The 23,891-nt window shown below is 49.5% G+C and overlaps 1 protein-coding gene across 1 annotated transcript in view; it reads left to right on the top strand.

Moving 5' to 3' along the window:
* Positions 1–23,891, top strand: part of PHF12 (PHD finger protein 12) — a 32,864-nt gene that overhangs the window by 7,231 nt on the left and 1,742 nt on the right. Inside the window, exons 5-16 of the mRNA XM_015421858.1 lie at positions 9,271–9,343; positions 10,758–11,151; positions 11,478–11,598; positions 12,601–12,733; positions 12,855–13,019; positions 13,417–13,578; positions 14,632–15,424; positions 20,057–20,167; positions 21,466–21,612; positions 22,894–22,992; positions 23,314–23,396; positions 23,611–23,749. Of these exons, the coding sequence (XP_015277344.1) occupies positions 9,271–9,343; positions 10,758–11,151; positions 11,478–11,598; positions 12,601–12,733; positions 12,855–13,019; positions 13,417–13,578; positions 14,632–15,424; positions 20,057–20,167; positions 21,466–21,612; positions 22,894–22,992; positions 23,314–23,396; positions 23,611–23,749 (2,420 nt within the window). The remainder of the gene's footprint in view (positions 1–9,270; positions 9,344–10,757; positions 11,152–11,477; positions 11,599–12,600; positions 12,734–12,854; positions 13,020–13,416; positions 13,579–14,631; positions 15,425–20,056; positions 20,168–21,465; positions 21,613–22,893; positions 22,993–23,313; positions 23,397–23,610; positions 23,750–23,891) is intronic.

Raw genomic sequence — 23,891 nt, 5'->3', positions numbered from 1 at the left:
ACTCTCAAGTTGAGGTCACTGTAGCAACAAAACCACTTAACTTCCTGTGGAAGAAAATACAGGCCCTTGTAAGAGAGTTTGCGTTTTTGCACCCAACATCTGACACCACAGTCTAGTTGCCTAAAAAGTGCCCTTAAGTTGTTTGGCCATTGAGGTTGTTCCCACGCTGGTATCTTTCCTGTGGACTCCTTGGTTGCTTCTCGGGTTACTGGCCTGAGTGACTGGCTCAGCCTCCTCTGTGTAGTGTTTTGGCACACACACCCCGTCCATATAGTTCTGTTGTTCAGAGTTGCAGCGAGTGCAGAAAATGAGCTGGCAAAGGCCTGTGGAGTCAAGTGGGTTTTATTTTTCCATGAGGCTATCTGTTAATGTCTGTCTCACACAAGGTGGGAATTATCTCTGCCTTTTTGAAGTTAGCTCTGGACTTTATTACCTGTGTTTCTCTGATCTTCAGGCCTTCTTTCCTCCCCCTCATCTCTTGTCCATTCAGTTCTGTACCCCAAATTTGAAGGCCGTATGAACTTTCCTTCCTCCTGCATGTAAACTAGTCTAGAAAAAGGTTGATAGGCTGTTAATAATGTCTGCCTGTGCTAGCAGAGACCATAGCAATTCTCCCATGGAATACAAATTAACGCATGAGACCACTGTGGAAGGGTTTGGATATTGCGAGTGCTAAATTAATGTAAAAATTGCCCTGGCACTGGAGTACTGTGCGGGTTGAACCTGGAACCTCTGTGGTCATGCTCTGTTATTTTAACTAGTCTGAATATTTTATTATTAATTGCTTATTGGTTAACAGCTGCTTACTGGTTGCAGATTGTGGGGAAGGCCTTACATGCAGAGAGATTCCAGGTTCAGTCTCTTGTTAAAGCATCTCGGGTTTTGGAAAGACTTCTGGCTGAGGCCTTGGAGAGTCGCTGCTAGTCATAACAGTCTTGGGCTGTTATGAACTTATGCGCTGACTGGGAACGAGGCGGCTTAATATCGTCAGTGTTGCATTTACCAGGACAATAACTGACTAGAATGAATGTGCTTCTGGGACTTCGTGGAGATGGGCTGAGCTACCAAATGCCCCCAGAGACCATGGCAGGCAGAGGAATCCCTGGATACTTATTGGCTGAGGTGGTTACATTCCAGATCTCTGGCTGCCATTGACTGAGGAGCAGGCAAGAAGAAGCAGGGGACTAGGAGAAGAAAAGGCAGTGGACCAAAGGAAACAGGAAGGCCTATGAAAGGAGGCTTGTGATTGGCCTGAAATCTCGTATTGACTTCAACAAGGTTTTTGCTTGCATCTTATCTCTATCATCGCTAGGTTTACATCCTTGTGCCCCTCCCCCCCCCCCAGCAGAAACTTAGCCTGAATTTGGAATGATTACCATGAAGAGCTGGTGTCGGTTACATACAGTGTTGAAGAGTATGCCCAGTTCTGAGTAGAGGATAACTTCTTCCCCAAATAGAAATCCTTGGTTCAAGTATCCTTTTTCAACTCCAGCATTTTCTGTATTACCCCAGGCTGTTTCATACATGCGTGTTTCTCACTAAGATGGTCCTTGTGGTGACTTGTACATGCAGAGGTTCGTGCACAGTGGTAACTACCCAAACAAAACCTCTGAAGAGGTCAAAAGATCAGCCATCACACAGAAACATGCATTGTCCCTTTCTGTTATGCTTTTCAGTGACGCAGGTTCACGCATTCAGCTATGTGTGAACTGAACTTTGGTTGTTGGGAAGTGTGGGATAGGCTTGGCCAGTTGGCATGGAATGGTTTGGGAGAGTGTGAATGCCGTGGTACTGGAAACACTAATATTGTGAGAGAGAAGGAAAAGCATCTGTGAACCCTAACACTGTGCACTGGTGGAGGTTTTTGCTGTTTGCTTTCTTCTTTGGAGCCCTTGAACGGCTGGTTGAATCTGTCTGAAGCAAATACACAAATTTTATAGGCTGTTCTTTAAAAGAACTGCACTAAGGGGTTTTTTTCTCCCCTGAAAATTGGTTATTAGGAAACAGAAATCAGTCCCTAAGTTGCATCCTGTAGATGTGTCTAGTAAAACCAAACTGGTAACTTCAGAAACCTTTTACAGAAGCTAAAGTTTTCACCAATGGCTCTGTCTCTGGCTGGGCAATCGGATAAGCAGCACCCAGGTCAGTCTTGTGGCGCCAATGTGCACCTTGGGCCTCTGGAAGCAAATGGTTGTAATTAAGAATCTGGGTTTATTGTAATTTGAGCCTGACTTCTCCCAAGCTCGACTGCCTTTCCTCATGGGAGGCCAGGATTCCGCCGTGCCTGGTGTGCAGCCAGCACCATGTGCAGCTTAAAGAGCTGTGGCAGCATTTAAGGCCCCCGTTGATTGCCGAGTTTCCTAAAAACGATTCTGAAGCGCATGCAGGCATATATGAGTGAGCAGACTCTTGGGGGAAGAGCAGGGGTCAGCGGAGGGTGCATGTTTGGCTGGAAGAAAGCCCTACTTTGAAACCTTGGGATCTCGTTAAAGGCTCTTGGGTGGCAAGACTCCCAACCTCCAGTCAGGGTGGACCATTTATTTACAAGATTTATAACTCACCTTTCTCCCAGTCAGGGCCTCCAAGGCAGCTGCTGTTGAATTATCTTGGTGTTAAGGATGATCGTTTATGTGTAGTCCTGCTTCCTGTTCTTGAGGTGGACTGGTAAACACTGCTGTGGTAGGTAATGATGCTTCAAGTGGAGTTGGAGACTGTTTCAAAATTAGGATCTGTTATTCCGCCTGTTCTTGGAATCCCGTTTTTAAGAGTTTCAAGAATAGTAGAAGCCTGTTTGGAGAAAGCTTGGCAAGTAACTCCCTGGAAGATTTTCAGGGAAGTAAAGGGGAAGCAGACCTGGCCAGTCATGGCAAACTGGAGTGATGGCCAGCCTGGGCTTAACAAACTATAGATTCAGAAGCTATACCAAAACGTGTTCCCAGACTGTGAGAATGCCAGTCCTGGTCGGAGGCCTCTCTGAACACCAGCGTCCTGCCTGCCACGTTGAGCTCTTGGCTGGGCCTTCTGCATGTTTCTGAAAAGGAGGCTTGGCATCTGCTTTGATTTGGTAATTTGGCACGGCCACCTTAGTACAGCAACTTTGCTTCCTGCTGCAGCTCCCTTTGTGCCATTTGCGCAGCTTCCTCTGGGGATTCTTGTGCAGCAAGCAGGGCTGTTGCAAATTAGGAAGCCCAAGAAAATCCCTGCTTGGAAAAGATGGCTTCATGGAGCTGGGATCAAATGCAACTGGAGTTTTCCCCCCCTTCACTGTGCAAATAGTTCTGTTTATAAAGAGTTTGCCAAGGGTGGAGGAAGAGAAAACACTAAACTTCCTGAGAAGCATTCAGCATGCTGGGTCTTAAGCATGCAAAACACACACACACACACCCTGGGCGAATCGTTCAGCAGTGGGCCAGGAAGAAATCACATATCCTGATCTGCCTAGGAGCTTTTCATGCACACCAGGAGTGAACTTGAGAGCTCAGCGGCGCACAACACCAGGAGATACGTGGACAGAGCCCCCAACCCTTTTTTCAAATTTAATTGTGGGTCCCTGGTTTAGATCAAGACCTCAGCACGAAGGGCAGCATTCCCGTCTCAGCCTTTTCCTCTTATCTGAAATGGTTCCAGGAAGCTACTCCTTGCCTCACAGGGCCATTTCGTATCAGGAAAATGGTGTGAGATGGAGCAGCTTAGCTTTCTCTTGTGCTGGTGGCCCCAATTCCAACTGCTGCCCAATTCAGACTCCTGAAAATTGAATTTTAAAAGCTACCTGGGCTGCAGAACTCCCAGTCATGTTGCATGCAGAGGAGCTTCAGGCTGAGCTGGAATCTGCAGTCTATAGAGTTTGAACTTAGCAGTGTCCTGAGGGCAGGGCTTTGCAACTAAAAAAAACAACTCCTTCCCTAATTGTCTGGCAAGTAGTATCCAGTTTATGTTTTCATTACAAAATGTTATTCTGATTGTAGAAGGGGTAAAAAGTGGAGAGCATGTCCTCCAGGAATTCCTCCTAGCCGCGAAAGGGAGGGAAGAAAGACTTGTACGCAAGGAAGAATAAAAGGCCAAGCCCTCTTAGAAGAAACCGGCTTACCTCGTCATGGGGAATTCTGTGACCTACTGAAAGCGTTGGGCGGATAGGTAAACATTGAGAGAGTATCCTGCAATGTAGAAGCAACTTTTTAAAATGGTCAGGTTTAAGTGATGTGTGGTCCACACTGCCGATAACATATTTGGTTTTAATTAGTGTTCTGTTGCCTTGCTGTGGTGTATGAGTTTTGCAGCAAATATGAAGGAATCTTAACGAAATGGCCCTCTTGTTTCATGCTTCTGAAAGACTTGTGGTTTTCTGGAGGCAAAGGCAGCAGTTGTGTATTGTTTCAGGTGGGTAGCCCTGTTGGTCTGAAGCAGCAAAACAAAGTTTGAGTCCCGTGGCCCCTTTAAGACCCACAAAGTTTCATTCAAAGTATAAGCTTTTGTGTGCAAGCACACTTTGTCAGACACAAAGAAATTAAATCTTCTCAGGCCCCATTTACAGGAAAAAGAGGGTGGGGGGCAGCCGTTAGGAAGGGCCAGTTACAGCCAAGATGCATAAGTAGGGCTGAAATTGGTTCAGGTGGCCGATAAGATTGATTAATAGCAGCAAATTAGCAGGTAAACACAAGGGTTAACAAAGAGATGTGAGAACGAAGCAGCACCCCCAAGACAAACTGAGCTCAGCCCTGGGTACAGTTCTGTATTGTGTTTCATGTAAATATCAGCTTTCATTCCTAAATGATTTCGGATCCGTTTCCATCCTATATATAGAATTCAGAAGGTAGCCATATCAGGGACGATTGAAGCACAGCCCCTACCAGCTCCCAGGACCTCCCACCTCACCTAATCAAGCTGTAGGAGCCAAGTATACCAAAATGCCAGGTTAAGCTTAAGCAGGTACCATCTGTTGGGGCAAAGCTGGAATGAGTCGTTCGGCAGGAAGGCCACCGTAAAAGAGGTAGAACGTAGAAGGCCTGCAACTGAGCCCGTTGTGTGGACATCCACGTGGCCAAATTTGATTCGCACAACCCCTTCCTTGGTTTTGTTCCTTCCACCTGGAGAGGGATGAATGGCAGCCGCCGGTTTCTGAATGGCAGAACTTGTTTTAAAGGCAGGTGGATTTTTAGCGATTGGATTGGAGCAACAGAAGCTCTTGTGACTGCTGTTTTCCCCCCTTCCTCGCTTCCCCCTGCTGGCAGGATCTTAACAAAGAGCTCCACTGTGTGGAGGGAAGGGAGCTGTTTCCTGGTCACGAATCTGTCTCTTGGAAAAGATGAGCTCTTTCCATTTCTCCGGTTGTGGCCAATGACAGGGAGACGTGGCTTGGAAAAATGTCTGCTGGGGGTGGACAGCAGTGGCCCGGCTGCTGTTTCTTTGTGGTAGGGATGGATCATGGCCAAGACAGTTCGTATGCAAGTCCACTCCAGATAACATTTAAGGGCCAGTTGCAAAGAAGCATGTATGCCGTGGGTGCAACACAGGTCTTTTGCATTTGCAGAACTGAGAGTCATTGGTGCTGCAGCAGTAGTGGTCCCCCCCCCCCTTTCAGTGGATCCCAGTTGAAAGTCTTTATATTCTTTAGTTGTGAGAGTCACGTATGCTGTCGAGGTCTCCAGACTGTGATCCAGCACATAAATAACAACCTAGAAAGCCTGTCTTTCTGTAAACTGTTGTGAGTTTTGGAACTGGGGTAGGGTTTTTTTTCCATAATGTTGAAACAGAACCATATAAATGCCACAGGCTTAAAAGTCTAACCCAACCATAAGGCAGAGCAGGTGAACCTTGGAAGCCCAGCCCCCACCTAGACACACACAGACACACCTGGGGGAGAGTGGGAACACTTCCTAATAAATATCATCAGAGTCCTGAATATGGAAGCTTCTGTAAATGTGACCCCTGAGGATGGGCGAGGTCTGAGTTCTGGGTATCAGAGGGGAGGATTCGGGTTTTTCCCCGCATTGCCAAATCTGGGGTGATGGAAATGCTTTGGGGGCGCCCAAAACTGGACCTAACTGCTGAAGGGCAACAAGCTTGTGGGAATGAGCAGGCTCTGCTCCACAAAGAGGCCTTTTGTCTGTTGTCTCTGGCACCCTCCGCATGGATGGATCCTTGTGTGCTTTTTGCAGCTGAGGCTGGATGCGCTGGTGCATGTCGTCTTCCTTACTGTGCAGGCTGGATCCTGCTTTTCCTCACCCTGTGCTCCAGAATGCCATCATTATACCCCCCCAAGCATCTCCAGAACTGCTGTCAACCTTCCCCATCAGATCTGTTGATAAAACAGATCTGTAATAAATCTGGCAGCCTCCTCAAGGCACAGAGGGCAGCTGTTAATTGGAAGAGAGAGATGTTAAATGCTTGGGCTTTTCCCCTTTCTCTTTTTAAAGGCAGGTCATCACCTTTAACTATGCTCCCAATACCTCCTGCCAGGTTGTTGTGAGTCACAGGTTTTGTTTGTGTGTTTTTTCCACTGTACTTGAATCTTTTGCAGATCATGCTTTTTAGCCTTCAGACCTGTATGGTGTTATAATACGTGGCAAAGTGGTTTTTTTTTTTTAATTATTATTATTATTATCATCATCATCATCCTCTGGAGAATGCCATTTTGTGGCACTAGCTGTTCTCATTTTCAGTAGTTTCCACAGGCTCTGCAAGTTTTGGGGACCCCTGCTGTAAAGCCATTTTCTAACTTTGCACAGGTAATGGGACCACCACTAATAAATGGAGTAATTATGCTGATTCTAATTGTTCAAAGAGCCTTTTATATATTGTTGCCATAGCCTTTACAACAGTAACTGTAAGGTAGGTCAGAGCAATAATCGCTGTATTGCAGATTGGGCATTGGGCCTGACCATGGTCTGGGAGTTGGAAATTGTGGAGAAATGCATTTTTTTCATTGCAAAATGAATTTGAATTGAGCAAAACCTTTAGCAAAATTGAGCAAAAGATTTGAATTGAGTAAAACCTTTACTCTGAGTTTTAAACGTTTTTCTCTCTCTGGGGAGAGAACAGACAGGAAGGGGGGAAGTCAGTTCAGTTGCTTTCCAGACTTACTTCAACCTGACCTCATACAAATGCTAGGACTAGACAGTAGGATGGTCAAGCTCCTCCCCCCTTCAAGCAGAAAACAGATATTTGGAGGTATTAAATACAAGAGAGTCTTCAGGAAGGAAAGTCTGAAATCTTCAAGAAAAGCAATTCTGACCCAGCTTGACCTGGCCAGTGGGTGGGGAAAAGAGGTGATAAAAACTCATTGCAGCAAGAAGGAGGTCTCTTTTGCACTGGGACCATCAGAGCAGATAGATCTCTAACTGAGGTCTGGAGGAGGCAGCCATTTGACTATGTGCTGGCTTGAAGAGCTGAAGGTTGCCTCAAGGTAATGGAACTCTGTAGAGATCTAGAACATCCTAAGCAAAGGGCCTGTCCTGTATTTTAACATCTGATAGGGCATGTATAGAGAGTGGGGCAGAGGAATTGTGTTTTACCATTTCTCTTGAATCCCTTGCTCGATCTGGTGCTGTGCTAAAAGCATGCTTGTGAACATGTTTCATTTTAATAAATACTTTACAACTTTGGATGATGGTAGTGGTTCTCTGTACCACATAGACTTTCACCATCTCTGACATGCTATTTTAAAAGGAGTGCCGGGGAAGGAAGGCAGTTCGCAAGTGGCTATTCCTCCAGGGGCGCACAAGACAGCAAATTGTTCCCATGGTGACCAGGTGCTGGGCAGCAGGAGACACAGATGCAAGGCCTCAGAACTTGGAAGGGATGCTGGGAGCCCTTACCCTCCCAGCGGGCAATTCCTACAAAGGTTAGGTGGTGGCAGCGGGCTACCTGAGAGAGAAATAAAAGCTTCTCCAGGTGTTGGGAAAACTCTGGAGAATGGGGTGGAACAGGGCCTGCAGGCCAGAGCAGGCCCATACCGCCACAGAAATAATGAACGATTGTGAGGTCCAACAGCTGGTCAAATATTTTGAAGTGCTTTCTTAGCATCATTTTTGCATACCAGTATTTTTCCAGGCAACACTTCTCACTATTTCCCTGACATCTCTGTGAGGTGCATTAGTCACAGAGCCTTGCAGCTGAATGGGGGTTGGAACTTGGGTCTCTTCTAAGCCTTAACTCAACCCGTGGCACCACTCCAGTTCCCTACCTCATGACAGTGCGGTAACTAAGATCTGGAAAAGAAAGGGGCATAATTCCTTTACTGGCCCAGCAGCCATCCCTTGGGAGGGTCTCCATCTTAGAGACGTGGGCAGGCTGTGTTTGGGCTCAAGGTGGCCTTCAGACTTCTGGGATCCAGCGTCCCCTCCTGGTTCCTTTTGCTTTCTTTCCTGTCTGGCTTTCCTTTGGTTCCTTCCTTGTGCTGCTTAGATTGGGCTTCTGCACATCCTGCCCTCCGACTCAGTGTGTGACTCTTTCCTTTACACCCCTGTCTTTTCTCTAAATGGCAGCATAAAAACCAAGGGGGAACGGGAGGCAGCACCTACTGACACACGTAAAACTCGGTCGCATTCTGCGAGGTGCCCCTGTGCAATGCTCCCTCTAAGCTGTGGAGTCTTGTGAGCAAGAATTCTACCTTGTGAGCTCCTGGTATTAAAGTTGTGAGCGAGCCATTTGGCTGCTGCTTAAATTAGTTTGCTCTGGAGCCATCCTTCCTGAGCTAAGGCTAAAACCTGTTTGCTGGAGGCTAAAAAACCTTGAGCTAGCTCACACTAGCTCAGCTTAGAGGGAACACTGCCCCTGTGCAAGACCTCTGTTTCCTGAAAGGCGGCTTTGGCCCTCAACAATAAGCGTCATTTGAGAAGGTCAGCCGCTTTCTGTTCTTCCCACCAAGGTACAGCCACGTGTTCCTTGCTCCAAGGAAGTGCTTGACCCTTTGCGAGCTTTGTGTGCGCTTGTACAGTAATGGCTCTCCTATCAACAAATTTAAGGTGGCTTGATGTGATTCCGGATAGCTTCTTGAGCTCCATGAGAAAAGAGTTTGAATGGGGTGGGGGGAGGCGGCCAGCACCCTCGTGCTTTGTAAAGTCTCTTTGTAAAAGCAGAGAATGACAAGCAGCCTCCAGTTCATCAGGCCAAGAGGCTAGCTGTACATCCGGCCAGAAGGCATGGTCTAGAATGAGGCAGAGGGACTACCTTGCTGCGTGTCTCCTAACCCTTCTGGCTTGAAATGGATGTATATCCAGGTCACGTGTTGGAGCTGAAGAATAACTGTCTGCTTCTTGTCTTTTCTCGTAGTAACCCTCCATTAAGTGAGGAGATGCTGCCTCCAGGGGAGTGGATGTGTCATCGCTGTACAGTGCGTAGAAAGGTAAAGACAAAATGCTTCCTAGATCGAACTTCCCTGGCTCCAGATATAAATCTCTGTGCCTCTGTTGCTGGGAACAACCCAGGAGAGCTGGCAGCTATGAAAAAAAAATCTACATGAGGAAAAAATAGCAATGACTTGCAGGCAAAAAAGAAAAAAAAAAGTCTTAAATCCCAGTGTGTTTTGTTTCAAATGGCCGCCTGCTTCAGTCAAGGGAAAAACCTACTTCATCGGTCTCTGAAAAAGTTAAATGAATTAAGTCACAGCGCCCCTTTGATGAATAAACCACCTGTGCCTCCACTTCTCCTTGGTGTGCAAATCCATTTTTAAGTTGCTGTCCTTGCTTAGTGTGGCCGTGGCCCCCCACCGTCTGTGCCTCCTCAAACAGCTGTATTGCGAGTCGGTTGCAGCTGTGAAAAGGGAGCGGTCGCTGCGCTGGCAGCAGGCCTCTGCCTCTTTCAGGCTGGCAGCCTGGATTGCCAAGCAGCCCAGTTCCTTCCGGCTAGCTTTAAAAGAATGAAGCGGCCTCCTGTTGTTGCCATAGCAGCAAAAAGGGAAGTGAGTTATGCCTGCCTTGTGTGTGGGAAATGGGCGAGGGAGACGATTGGGCCAGGTTCTGGCTTGTCAGATATGGCTGCCCCGTCTGCTGCAGCCAACCAAGCCAGCACGGCTGAATACAAATATTGACTCCCGGGGCTGCCAGCTTGAAGGTGTACCTGGGAATATATTTCAGAGTCTGAGACCCCAGATATTTCTGGATTGCAGTTCAAGGGGAGGTTTCTTCCCTTTTTTGCTGCCTTACATCATGAGAGGCACCCCACATTTGTGTGTCACCTCTGTATCCGTTTGAAAACTGCTTAGCAGAAATGCAAATTGTGCTTGCGCCATCTTCAAGCGCATTGCACTGGAAGTCATCGAATCCCCTGGACACAAACCAGTGGGTATCAAACGATACGGCAGATTTGTTTAATGGAGGAACTTACCCGTCAAATTGAACTGTCAAAAGGGTTAGTCAAAATGAGGCCTTTGTCAAGGGCTGGTATTCTTTTAATGTAAAGAATTGCTCAGCAAAGTGCAAAGCCATCGCCTTCTCGAGAACCATTTTTGAAGGATGCTGCCGTTTAAAGCTCTTTCATAAATGTGACCAGAACGTAAAGACTCTGAGTTAAGCAATCAGTACCTTTCAAAAGCTCCTCCTATTGGATAGTACTACTGCATGGTAACTATATGAGCACCTGATAGGATGTCTTCATAAATTTCCTCTTGTCTTGTAGTTTCTATTTCTCAGGTTCATGTTTATATATAATGATAAATTTTCTTCTTTTTTCAAGCTAGCCATTGTACTTTCCTTGGTGGAGGAAGATATCTCGCATTTTTCTCTTCTGCGTGCTCTGTTAAATTTGGTTGTATCTTGCAGAAGCGAGAGCAGAAGAAGGAGCTGGGTCATGTGAATGGTTTGGTGGACAAGTCTGGGAAGAGGACCACATCCCCCACCAGCGACGCGGACTTCCTGGACCGGTCGAGCAGCGGCAGCCTCCGGGCCCTCTCTCACACTCGGCTCTTGGAGCGCCGGGCGAGCCGGCCTGGCACACCCACGTCCAATGCCAGCACTGAAACGCCCAACTCGGAGCAGAACGACGTGGATGAGGACATCATTGACGTGGATGAGTACTCTGCCCCCACGACAGAAACAGACTGCGGGCAGCCCCATCTGAAGCGGCCCTTTGAGCTGCTGATCGCCGCTGCCATGGAACGGAACCCAACCCAGTTCCAGCTGCCCAATGAACTGACCTGCACCACAGCACTTCCAGGCGAGTGGAGCACCATCCCCTTGCATGCCTTGTCTTCCCGAGGGGCCATCTTGTTTCTACCAGCTGCTGTCACCAGGTGCCCAGAGGACATACAGAATGCCAGCAGTCAAGGGTCTGAACTGTGCAAAATGAGGCAGGCCTTAACCCACCCTCTTGTTCTCTGGAGAGCAGAGGCACCCACCATTGGCAGGGCACTTGGGGGCAGGGGGCGCTTAGCTCTTCCTCCTACGTCCGTGTGTTTTCTTCTCCCATCGTCCCTGCTTTCTGTATCTGCAAGTTTAGGTGTTATAGAAGTAACGGGGAGCTGTTTCCATCTTCTCCTCCAGGTACCAGTAAGAGGAGAAGGAAGGAGGAGACCAGTGGAAAGAATGTCAAGAAAGCACAGCACGAACTGGACCACAATGGGTTGGTTCCCCTGCCAGTGAAAGTCTGCTTCACGTGCAGCAGGTATCCATGTGGGTGAGGGGCAGAGCAAGTCATGCTGTTGCGATGTGTGGGCCTCAAGGGCCACAGTGGAGTTCTGTGCCTGCTCTCTGGAGATCGGGGGTGTGGTTTGGGACTCTCAGCAGGTCTGCTATTGGGGGGGGGCACCCGGGAGTCCTGTGGACTTTGGCTGTGCACAAGTTCTCTCTTGCAAAATCCACAGCCGGTGAAAGGGGGAATGCATGCATCTCTTCTCTGCCTTCCCCCACCTTTTCTGAGGAATGGCTGATCACCTGCAAGAGCAGGAGATTTCCCTGCTTTGTTGTTCCCGGGTAGTCCGCCTTGGTTCCTCATCAGTAAAATAGGAGTCGTTACGGCCTTTTATAAGGGGGAGTGGTGGTTGTGGGGATGAACTGAGAAGCGACTGGGTAGTCTGATTTGTGCCTGGAGAAACGCTAGGTGCTGAAATACTGCCGATAGTGCTCGGGGATTTGTGCAGCACTGTTCCGGTCCGGGAAGTCACATGAGTGGTCCTTCTGGGTTGGTTCCAGAGTGGTTTGGTGTGTCAGAGGCATCATCTCAGGCATTCCTTTTTCGACTCATCAGCTGCTTGTTGTCGTTGGAGTCCTCCCCAGAAGCTGGCTTGCGTACGTGTCTGGGCCGGCCTGCCACTTTGCCAGCACTTCAGCAGCTCCTGCCAAGGCTGTCCCTCTCCCATCTGGAGTCTTTTTTCTGGGAAGGACGTGGGTGGCATTTGCCATTTCTCCCAGATCCTGTCTGCTGCAACACTGTGGTCTCCTCCTTCTCTGCCCCCAAGTAGCGTAGCTGTTAGCCTGGGCATGCCCGAGGGCCTTGTCCTGGGGTATGCCCACCTCACTGCCTTCAGAGCAGGTGTTGCTTTCTGTTGCTACAATTGAACTGTGGGACCTTCCAGTTACAGGCACGACAATTCTCTCCCCCACCCACTGCCGTTCTCTCCTCGACCCTCCACCCGGCCCTGTGCAACGTTGCCTTCCGTCTTTTCAGGAGCTGCCGAGTGGCCCCTCTCATCCAGTGTGATTACTGCCCACTCCTGTTTCATATGGATTGCCTGGAGCCTCCGCTCACAGCCATGCCCTTAGGCAGGTGGATGTGTCCGAATCACATTGAGCATGTTGTGGTAAGCCGAGCCCCCTCTGTTGTTGTTATTTTTTAAATCTCTGGGTGCCTCCTCTTGCTTGCTGCAAGTCACACGGCTCCCTTTGTGGGAGTTGTAACACAGCGCCATTTCTCCTTTCCAGCTGAACCAGAAGAACATGACCCTGAGCAACCGGTGCCGGGTGTTTGACCGCTTCCAAGACACCATCTCCCAGCATGCGGTCAAGGTGGATTTCCTGAATCGGATCCACAAGAAGCATCCACCCAATCGGCGGGTGGTGCAGTCAGTGAAGAGAAGGGCCTTGAAGGTAGAGACAATGTCGCTGATGCGTGGCCGACAAGGAACTGAGTGGGCTGGGCAGTGGCGCATCTGGTCGCTGTCCAGTCTCACAGCTTTGCCGCCGGTGGTGCTGCATGGCTCTAGAAGGAGGGGTGACGCCTTCTCCGATCGATAAGGTCACTTCCCTTCTGGAAGTCACAGTCCTGGTTGCTGCTCTTAATTAGGAGCTTTCCCTCCTGCCATTTTTTTTTTTTTTTTGCTGTAAAATCACTATGTGAGGCAGAAGTACTATACTGTAAGGAGGTAGTTCCGAAAGAGGCTTTGGTGGAGGGACGGGGGCTTTGGACTGTACTGCTGTGCACAGGGCTCTTGCTGCAAGTATGCTGCTACTGAGTAATAGGTACCGATTCCTCTCCTCCTTACAGGTTCCTGATGCTATAAAATCCCAGTATCGGGTTCCACCTCCATTGCTACCACCCGCGGCCATCAGGGACGGGGAGCTCATCTGTAACGGGGTTCCCGAGGAGTCTACGCACAAGCACCTTTGGAATTCGGAGCACTTAGCCACCCAGGCAGAGCAGCAAGAGGTAAACACAGAGAAGCCTTGTCTGCTGTGGGCTCCACAGGGCTGCTTTACTGCTGGTCTGGAGGGGATCCTCCTCGTCAAGTCCTTCTGCACTGGGTTACGGTGACAGCTGGCTCTCGGGTATTGCCTTTCCCACAGCTCCAATAGCTGGCATTGGGTGTGCTTTAACAACCTTCCCTCAGACGGCTCAGCTGGGAGTCTCCCAGTGAAGAGTTTGCATGGAATAGCGTCACTCTGATTATGCTTTGGTTCCTAATGAGCTACTTTGGGAGCGGCTGTGCCTGAAAAGCAGGAGGAAAATCTAACCGTTTCACCAGCACTGCTTGGGAAGACTACCTTGTGGCAGTCATACGCTTTTCTCCCCAAGCATCTTAGATGTCTTCAGGCAACCACTGTGCAGGAAAGGAGGCGGTTTCTGTTACAGGAGGGGCCTGATTTTGGGATACTTGTACTGCAAGATGGGAGATGCGTCTTGCCTCAGCAGTCTGCATGCTGGGTCCAGAACTAGGTGTCTCGCCTCTTTCCTGTGGGGTATTCAATGGCCAACCTGCCTTACCTGGAAACTGGAAACGTCCAACTCCTTTGCTGTGGATGGTCGGGCTCTCTTTAGAATGCATGGGAAAGAGAGAGAGAAAAATCTATATTAGTTGCTTCCCCAGTAACAAAGTGGGTCCCTAAAATGTAGCTGCACTGGGCACCCAAATGGTAGATGGGAGAGAGCCATTCCAAGTGGGTAGGGGCTATCGGGTGGCTGCTTGCAGCCCCTGGGGCATCAGTTCCCCGTTCCAACTCTAGAAAGGGAATCCTGTCCAGATGAGACTTGGTGGGCAAGGACAGCCCTTGAGTCCAGCTCTTCCTACAAAGGCCAGTTCTGGGAGCACCAGTACCCTTCCAGACTGAAGAATTATTTCCTCATTAACGTCCATTTGTCCGTTTTCACACCTGTTGGAGGGGCTTGGCAGGCTGGCCCTAAAGGTAGGGCTGTGGGCTGAACCGGTCGCTGAACAGTGTGGGGCCTCTTCTGAGTGTGTGCCCTTTGTGTCTCTGCTTTCAGTGGCTGTGCAGCGTCATTGCCCTGCAGTGCAGCATCTTGAAACACTTGTCTGCTAAGCAGATGCCTTCCCTTTGGGACTCTGAACAGGCAGAAACCGCCGACGTGAAACCAGCAATCGTGACCGACGGCTCCCTCGCCGGTCCGTACCAGGCAGCTGACAAGGCAAATGTCCCTTCCATCTACCCAGCATCCTGTGGCCCTGGGCTAGCCACTCAGAACTCCCTGGGCACTCTGCAGGAGGATGCCCACTACCCCTCGTGTCCGGACCGGCCCAAGAAGGCATCGCCTTGCGGAACATCCAATGGCCCCAGCTCTGCCTCAGAGGTGAAAGTCAATGGCCCGCATTTCTACAGTGACTCCACAGCACACTTGACTGACTCTCCGAGGCTAAGCGGGCAAGGCAGCGTGATCTCTCCTGGCCTGTCTCATCGGCAGCCGTGGCCCAGGCCCTCCACGCCTCCTGCGGCTGGCGGGCTCCTCAATCACATAGCAGGAGGTGTTGTAAAGACTGAGAATGCGGTGGGGCCTGTGTCTTGTGTGCATAGGAGTTCCGTGCCAGTTGCCGGCATGCCAGCTTCCATCCTGAGCTCTTGCACCAGCCTGGAAGCAGCCAGCACTTTGCAGAGGAAGAACGCACAGACACAGATTGGGCCTTTGCTGGCCACAGACTTGGGGGCCATGGATTCTCCCCTGACGGCCACCCGGGCACTCACTCCTCCCCAGGCGACCGTGGGTGACGGGATCTCGGCTGTCGGAGCTGCTCACGGATTTTGCTCCCCAGCACCACCTCCAGGTGAGCAGGGGGGTCAGTGGAACACTGGAGCATTCAGGAGAATTCCTGAGTGTGGGCAGGGCTACCCTCCTGCTGAGCATGGGGGGTGACAAGGAGAGCACTCTAGGAATCTTTCAGGGAAGAGCTGTGGGTCAGAGCACCCGCTCTGTATGCGTAAGACCTTGGGTGCAGTCTGGCAGTACATGCCAGGGAAGACCTTTCTCTTTCTCACTGGCAACTGGGATCCAACTTCTATAAGGCATCTTCGTCTGCTGTTTATATTTTCTTATCCGGAATTCCATTCCATTTTTCCTTTGGCAGCTTGAAAGTGTTCAGAGTTGTATTAAGGGCAGCCCTCACCTGCTGCTTGTCGGGGGAGCTTTGATCAGTCCCACTGTTACAGTGGGTGCCCAGTTGATGGTTTGTTTTGTCTTCTGCTTTGGTTCTACGGTGTTCGTGCATCCAGAATCTGGTTGGGGCACCAGCCCTATGCATGTTCTTCTGCAAAGGGGAGTATGCTCCACCGCCCCCTTTGTGGTCTAACTTGTTGTAGCATGTCTACAAGCGTAGGCAGCTTCGAGAGGGGACTGGATAAACATATGGAGCAGAGGTCTATGAGTGGCTGTTAGCCACAAGGTATAGAGAGAACACTGTGTCTGGAGCAGTCATGCTCTGTATTCTTGGGGGGGGGGGCAACAGTGGGAGGGCTACTGGAGTTCTGGCCCCACTGGTGGACCTCCAGATGGCACCTGGGCTTTGGCCACTGTGTGACACAAAGTGTTGGACTGGATGGGCCATTAGCCTGATCCAGCATGGCTTCTCTTATGTTCTCATGTGGCCACTGTGGAGAATACTCAGGTACCCTGTCCCAGCAGATCTCAGACCCACAGATCTCAGACCCAAGGATTTAGGCAGGTCAAAGTCCTCCCCTCCTCCCTCACCAGTGCCCACCATGTGCCAGAGAGCTTAGCAAAACGTCACAGCTGCCCCATAGAGGCTGCCATCCTCTTGTGTTGTCAAAACAACACAGTGAGAACCATATCAGCTGTGCTTTATAAGCATGTTTTAAATAAAGAAGGAAGAGGAGATTGGATTTATACCCCGCTCTTCACTTGGAGTCTCAGAGCAGCTAACAATCTCCTTTCCTTCCCCCCCCCCCGACACCCTGTGAGGTAGGTGGGGCTGAGAGAGCTCTGAGAGAACTGCTCTTGAGAGAACATCTCTGAGATAACTGTGACTGACCCAAGGTCACCCAGCTAGCTGCATATAGAGGAGTGGGAAATCAAACCCGGTTCTCCAGATTGGACACTGCAGCTCTTAACCACGACACCAAACTGGCTTGTTTTATCCATGCAAGGTGACATGTAGCTTATTCTCTTGGGTCACAAGTCCAGAGACCCTGGCCCAAGTTCTAATCTGTTCCATCCCTTGGTTGGAAGATGCTTTGTGCACGAGGCTGCAGGAAAATTCTGGGAATGGCTGGGGAAGGGGCTTGGAAAAATTCAGAGCTGCTTACAGAAATGGAAAAAGACCAGCATCACATGTAACTCAACTAGTGGAAATCCATTTGCTGTCATTCTCTGTGGACACCAGTGTCATTTCCAAGTCTCTACGGTGGAATCCTTTGCATTGGAAAATTAAGTGACAAATCAGTTCCACTTTAAACCTGAAGCAACTAGGGTGACTGCATCATGGATATACTGCCATGGAGCCGTGTGGCCAATCAGAGTTCCTAGGTTTGGGCGATAGGATCCTAGCAGCCAGTCAATCTGTTTCCACTCCGAGATTATCTGGAAGTTCAGTGACTACAGGCAGTGGTGGCAATACAAGACCCTGCTTCTTGAAACTGGAGGCTAGTTCCTCCCTTCTGTCCCTGCTCCCATTCCTAGAAAGTGGGGAGGATGCCGCTTAAACGTTAGCCATGAAGAGCATGGGTAGAGATTGTGTTCTTTCCTTACAAAGGACACATGGGCCCCAGTTGGAGAGAAACTGCAGTTTTAATACTGCATTCTAGGGAAACAGCCAAAAAAAACCCCAGGATACAAATGCACCGAATGAGGCCATAGAAGCACCATTTCCCCAGTAATGGGGAGCTGCTCTTCTTTGTTCACCAGGCCTAGGTTCACTTGCCCTCAACCTCTTTTCCTCATCAGTGCATAATAGAGGCTCATAAATGTATGGGTGGCATAAAAAGTTTTTTCTACTATTACAGCTTCAGAATGTTTGAAGGTTGGATCTGGAAGGTTCAAATCCCCACTTCTGCCATAGAAGCTTGCTGGGTGACCTTGGCCCAGTTGCACACTTTCACAGGGTGGTTGTTGAACACCATTTGGCCATTAGCTATAAACAGACAGTGGTAGTGGTGAGGATAAAAATGAAAGTGAGAACATGTTATAAACTGCTTTGATCCCTATTCGCATGAGAAGTGGGTTATAAATATAAAAAAAATAGATTCAGGATAGGCAGGAGGAGGGCACAATGAATAATTCACTTGTGGAATGTACAGAGTTTGTCCTATTAGCTGGTGAAAGTGGGGTCCGTTTTGACTACTGAAAAGGCTGTGCTTTGGGGATCTTGGGACCAACATGGACAAAAGCCACCTGGGATTGGAACTTCACTGAGTGGAAGAGCTAGTGGGCTACACCTTGCGGCCACAGGAGACGGCAGTGAAACCCAGCTTAATTAGCTTTAAAAGGGGATTAGATCCATATGCCGTTACAGACAGGGCTTTTAATTGACCATGCTGTTTAATGTTTACAGTTTCGTATTTTAGCTTGTATTTGTATTGACCACTCAAGAGCTTTGGTCAGAGGAGCATAACAATAAAGGAAAGGAAAGGGGACTAGACGGATTCATGCCAGAGGGGTTCCCTCAATGGTATGCCGCTGGCTAAATAGATAGCCAGTTGCTGGGGGGGCTACAGGAAGAAGCTTTGGCCTCTATGCTCTGCTTGGGATCTTCCAAAGGAGGCTTTCTGAAAAAGGAGTCACAGACAGCAGTCTGGCCTTTAACTGAAGATGGGTAGCTGTGTCTGTCTGTAGCAGTAGAAAAGAGCAAGAGTCCAATAGCACCTTAAAGTCTTAACAGAATTTTTGGCAGGGTAGGAGCTTTCCTGAGTCACTGCTCACTTCTTCAGATACAGAAGATTTTCCAAAGCTTCCTTCATCACAACAGACAAAGGGAGCTCTTGACTCTTCCAAGTTTATACCCTGGAAATCACAAGGGGCTAGTGGGCTTGAGCTTGCCATTCTACTGCCGACCAACACGGCTACTCACCAAGCGTCTTTAAGAGAGCCTTTGGTGTCTCCTGATACTTTTTGTACTCTCTCGGTTCTTAGGGGCAGGGATCTCTTGCGGATGTCATTTATAAAGTTTTTGCTGCCCTGACCTAGACAGCCCAGGAAAGCCCGATCTCGTCAGATCTCAGAAGCCAGTTTGGTATAGTGGTTAAGAGCAGCGGACTCTAATCTGGAGAACCAGGTTTGATTCCCCACTCCTTCACATGCAGCCAGCTGGGTGACCTTGGGTCAGTCACAGTTCTCTCAGAGATGTTCTCTCAAGAGCAGTTCTCACAGAGCTCTCTCAGCCCCACCTACCTTACAGGGTGTCTGTGGTGGGGAGAGGAAGGGAAGGAGATTGTAAGCCACTCTGAGTGAAGGGTGGGGTATAAATTCAACTCTTCTTCTAAGCAGGGCCGACCTAGGCAAGTACTTTGAAGGGAGACCTCCAAGGAATACCAGGGCCAGGACTCAGAGGCAGGCAATAGCAAGCCACCTCTCTGAAGCGTCCAAGCCCCACTATGGGTCACCAGAAGTCAACCATGACTTCCAGGCACGCATGCATGCATACATACGCACAAATACTCACCAAAAAAAGGTTTTGCTGGCAATTTTAGTTGTGTTAAGATTTATATGGTTATAGAAAGTTTGTTTTCTACCTTGGAGAAGAAGGCAGGCTTAAAATATATTCAATAAAATAAATCTGGCCATTATTGGGGGGGGGGGGGCAAGGTGCTGGCCCTGATGGTCCATAGGTCTGCTTTAGCAGGGCTCTTCTGATCTTCATAGGCCAGGTGTGCGTACTCTTACCAGCATGGCAGTATCCACTGAAGGCTCAGAAAGCAGAGGGGTATGATTTGGCAAGGGGAGTTGAGCATCTTGGTGCCAGGTTTCCCTTCCCCCTCCTATGGCTACTATTCCATGGGCCTGCTAACACTAACTTTTATCTCTTCTGTTTTACAAACCTCTCTCATACCTTATTTCCTGGAACAGGCACCCGAGTTTGGCTTTCAGGGCTGTACTAAATTACTAAGAGGCACCATTGCAAAGCCTGAATAATACTTTAACAGCAGGTATAAAAATGAATTAGTTTGCTCTATCCAGAAGGAATGATTCCAGGAGCTCAGTTGACGCTAGACACAGTGGATCAGATGGTGTTTTTGTGCTAGAAAAGACTTGGATTTTAAGCAGTGGTAGGGGCCCACTCCATTGGTGGGTTTGAGGGGTTCATTGGATGCTCTAGGGCTGCTGTAACAACTGTCACCATAAAGCTCTTTGCGAACCAGCTGTGGGGCAGTGTAGAAATGGCCCAGCCCTCTTTAGGGAAAGCAGCAATAAGGTGACCACTTCGGGTTTTCTCACCTTCCTTCTCCAGATGGCAAGATCAGCCCAAGCGTTTTATCGGTATCCTCAGTGCTGCCTCCCAGTTCTGCAACCCCACTGGATCTCACCTGTTCCCTGAAAGCATTAATGGATGGAAGTGGAGGTGAGTCCCAGCTTCTTTCTGTTGCGTGTTCCCAAAAAAGGATGTGCCGCTCCGCAGGCTGCCAAGCACTCACATGTTGATCTTGCTCGCTGCCATGACAGCTGTGACCATGTGACCCGAAATGATCTCTTCCTAGTGTGGGCTGGCTTTAAGCACCCAGTTTCTCCTAAGCAAAGATGTAAAATTTCCAAATATTTTTAAGTCTGGGGGTGAGGGGTGCTGTTTTTTTGACAAAACCCAGAAATTTTGAGAAATTGGAAAATATGTATTGGAAAACACTATCAACCGAAAATTTATTTTACTAATTGAAATTATACTATTTTCCATGTTTATGGAATTTAGCAGCATAAATTTCTTAGTTTTCCATAAGGAATTGCAAACATACCCAATAGATGAGAGTTGCAAACTGCTGCACCCTATGTGACCTTAGCCCATGTATCTTTAATCTTAGTTATCTGAAAGATTGGGGGGGGGGTGTTAAAATTTAGGGTAGAAACAGATTCTGTAGTGATAAAAAAGTATTGTTGCCAGAATTAATGTTTAAATAGTAAACATATTGTTGAAAATAAGTTCTGTATGTCTTCAGTATACATATCATTCAGGATACATACCATTATTTAATGCTGTAGGTTTTCTTGCATAAATTTTTCCATGCTGTGCACTTTGAGTAAAACCTTGCCTTAAAAAAAACTTCACTCCAAAAAGAGACAGTTGAAAAAGGAGTTTTTCAGTGGTCCCTGAAAACTTCCCAATTGTTCTACTGGACAAGTTGAACAGAGTGAGAAAAACTGTGTTTTAAGAATCATTTATCTCATTCCAAAAGAATAATTCGGAGCAGGTTTTTTAGTGCTCCTCAAAAATTTCCTAATTTTTTCCCATTGACAAAGACTTGGGGAAGGGGAGTCTTTTTCAGAATTTTCCCATTCTTTGCCCCTGAGCCTTCACATTTCTGCTCCCAAGCTTGGTCAGTGCGCCTCCTCCGGGAATGCTGCAGTTGCCATTGGCTTGAGGCAGGCGGACTGACCCACTGCAGTCTCCTGTCCCTTGCCATTCCTTTACCAAAAAAAAGCCAAGGGCAGTTTCTGCAAGATGTGATACACAGAGGGGGAAATGGAAATACCTTGTTCCTCATGTTTGTGCTGACAGCTGATCCTGTCTGATTATGTTTGCTGCTGCTGTTTCCTGCTGTGGGAGTGGCCTTTGCTCTGGGACTAGATGCTTTGCTTCTGGTAGACAGGAGAGGTGTACTCGGCAGTTGCAAGCCCCCCTCCCTTAGCAGCCTCCTTTTCTCTCAACAGAGATTGAGATTAGCATGCTGGATGAGAAGCTGATCAAGTTCCTGGCCTTGCAGAGAATCCATCAGCTCTTTGCTTCCAAAGTTCAGCCCCTCACGGGCAGTGTTGGTGCCGCTGCCCAGCCCAGCCCTGTGGGCGGTCAGGCTGAAGGTAGGTGCAAGCAGTACTTTGGCATCTTCCACTGCTCTCGGGTGTTGGGTCTGTGCAGCATCTGCCACCTCGCATACTCTGGGGGCAGGGAGGAATGCAAGCATATTCGGTCGAGCCACGTTCTCAGCCACTGCCCTGATCCTCCAGAGCAAATGATGGCGATGAGAAACCAAGTGGGATTTGGGAGCATCAGCCCCACTCCTAGACTTTCTCCCGGCATCATTCAGCAGCTTGGCTTTCCTCTTTGCCAATTTCCCTTCTCCTGTAATCCCGGCTGCCGGGGAGGCTGAGGCCGGCGGATCGCAGCGGGCTATGCTGATCGGGAGTCTGCACTAAGTTCGGCATCAGGCTGGATTGGCAAGCTAAAGGGAGCCTGGCTGGGGCTGTTTCCTTTCCCGCTCCCCTGAACGGCTGGCTCCCTCCCGGGCTCCATTTGGGGGCTGCACAGAAAGGGCAAAGAAAGGGTGGAGTGTCACGTGCTTGGAGGCAGGGGGCTAGGTAGAGACCTGGAGCTTATTCCCTCCTAAGGATGTTTGGTTCGAAGCACTTTTAGCAAGCACAGGAGAAAAGTACATACTTCAAATGTAATGTTTCCAACCAGGTTAAGTCTGCCCCCCTTCTTATTTTTAAAGGGAGTGTTCCAAGCGCAGGTTCACTGGGTGCCAAAATAAGGGCACGTCTAGGACTGGGGGGGGGGGGCAGTTTCAGACAGAGTGGACACAGGAATCCCGCTTTTTTCAAAGATGGCCCGTGCCTTCCCTCCCCCCCTTCCAAAAACAAATCCTCCAGCAAGGACCAAGGGCTGTGCGTGCACACTGTTCTCTTGCCTCAAGCAGTTGTTGGCAACAGGTCATGGCGCACAGCTCCTGCTTGCACAGTCTGCATCTCAGCTAAAGAAAAGCATACTCTTCTCCCCCTCCCCACCAGTACCACATTGCATGTTGCGTTCTGTCAAATGCAGTGTGTGTTGGGGGGGGCGGGGTGTCCACAGGCACAACCTACATTCAGAGGGACATCCAAGTTAGGCTGCAGTTCATGATCCGGCGAGTGACATCTCGGTGGAAGGCTGCTTCTGGCTCCGGACCACCTTAACTGGGTCAGGTGCAGAAGTGAAGGGAGGGGGATTTCCTCCTGTTTGCCCCGCTCCTCCCTTTGTTCTTAGCGGGCCGGGCTGGCTGTTGTGCTCCTGCCATCTAACGAGCATCTCTGTGCTGCCACTGAGGTGGGTTTCTCTCTCTCTTTGGGCGTACTTGCTACTGAGGTCATCTTTCTGTCTTGCAGGGCAGAGGAAGGAGGTGCAGGCCCGGGCTGTCTTCTACCCTCTGCTGGGCATGGGCAGCGCTGTGAACATGTGCTACAGAACCCTCTACATTGGGACAGGCAAGGGCCCACTCACTGCCTGACTAGGGATCCCTGACTAGACCGTGGCTAACGTCACCCAGCCTGCACTGAATGCCCTCTGGGCCCTGCAGAAGCTCCACGTGACTGTGCTACAAGTCTTTCTGCTGCCAAGTCAGTTGGGAAGAGGGTTGCCTTGGCAGCTTCTAACTAGCAATTGGGGGGGGCTTCCCCTTCATCAAGGGGTGGGGTGGGGTGGCTGAATTATCTCCCAGCATCTTTCCAACTCCCAGTTGCAATCCTTCTCCCTGCACCTGAGCTGCTCACGACCTAGAGCCTCATCCACACCCTTTCCCTCGGCAGGAGCGGACATGGACGTGTGCCTTACGAACTATGGTCATTGCAACTACGTGTCTGGCAAGCACGCCTGCATTTTCTACGATGAGGTGAGTTGCAGGCCACGGGCCACTGCACACAGAAGCCTTGTGATGCAGTCCAGGCAGGGAACCGGATTTAAACACATGGACCTGCCGGGGGAGGTTAGGTGAAGTCTCTCTTCCGTGGGGTCCTCCAGAAGGGTCGGGGGCCCCTTGCCCAGTCCTGTGGCCCTCACCCTCCTGATATATTTCCCAGTGTGGGTTTCCTTTTCCTCTTTCCCAGAACACCAAGCATTATGAGCTGCTCAACTACAGTGAGCACGGCACGACGGTCGACAACGTCCTGTACTCGTGTGACTTCTCCGAGAAGACGGCCCTCACCCCTCCCAGCAGTATGGTTGCCAAAGTGCAGAGTGTGATCAGTAAGTCCTAGGTGCCATGGTGTCTTTGGTGGGAGAAGCACCAGGCTCGTTCCCGCCACCACATGATATGTAAGCCTGCCTCCAGAACCCACTCACCAGAAAGCTTTTTGCCCCTTGCACAGTGCCCAGCACCTGAGCAGCT

This window comes from Gekko japonicus, unplaced genomic scaffold (genome assembly GCF_001447785.1).
Source record: "Gekko japonicus isolate JY-2015 unplaced genomic scaffold, Gekko_japonicus_V1.1 scaffold21, whole genome shotgun sequence".
NCBI lineage: Eukaryota > Metazoa > Chordata > Lepidosauria > Squamata > Gekkonidae > Gekko > Gekko japonicus.
The sequence above is the reverse complement of the archived record's forward strand: the minus strand, read 5'-3'. Positions and strand labels throughout refer to the sequence as shown.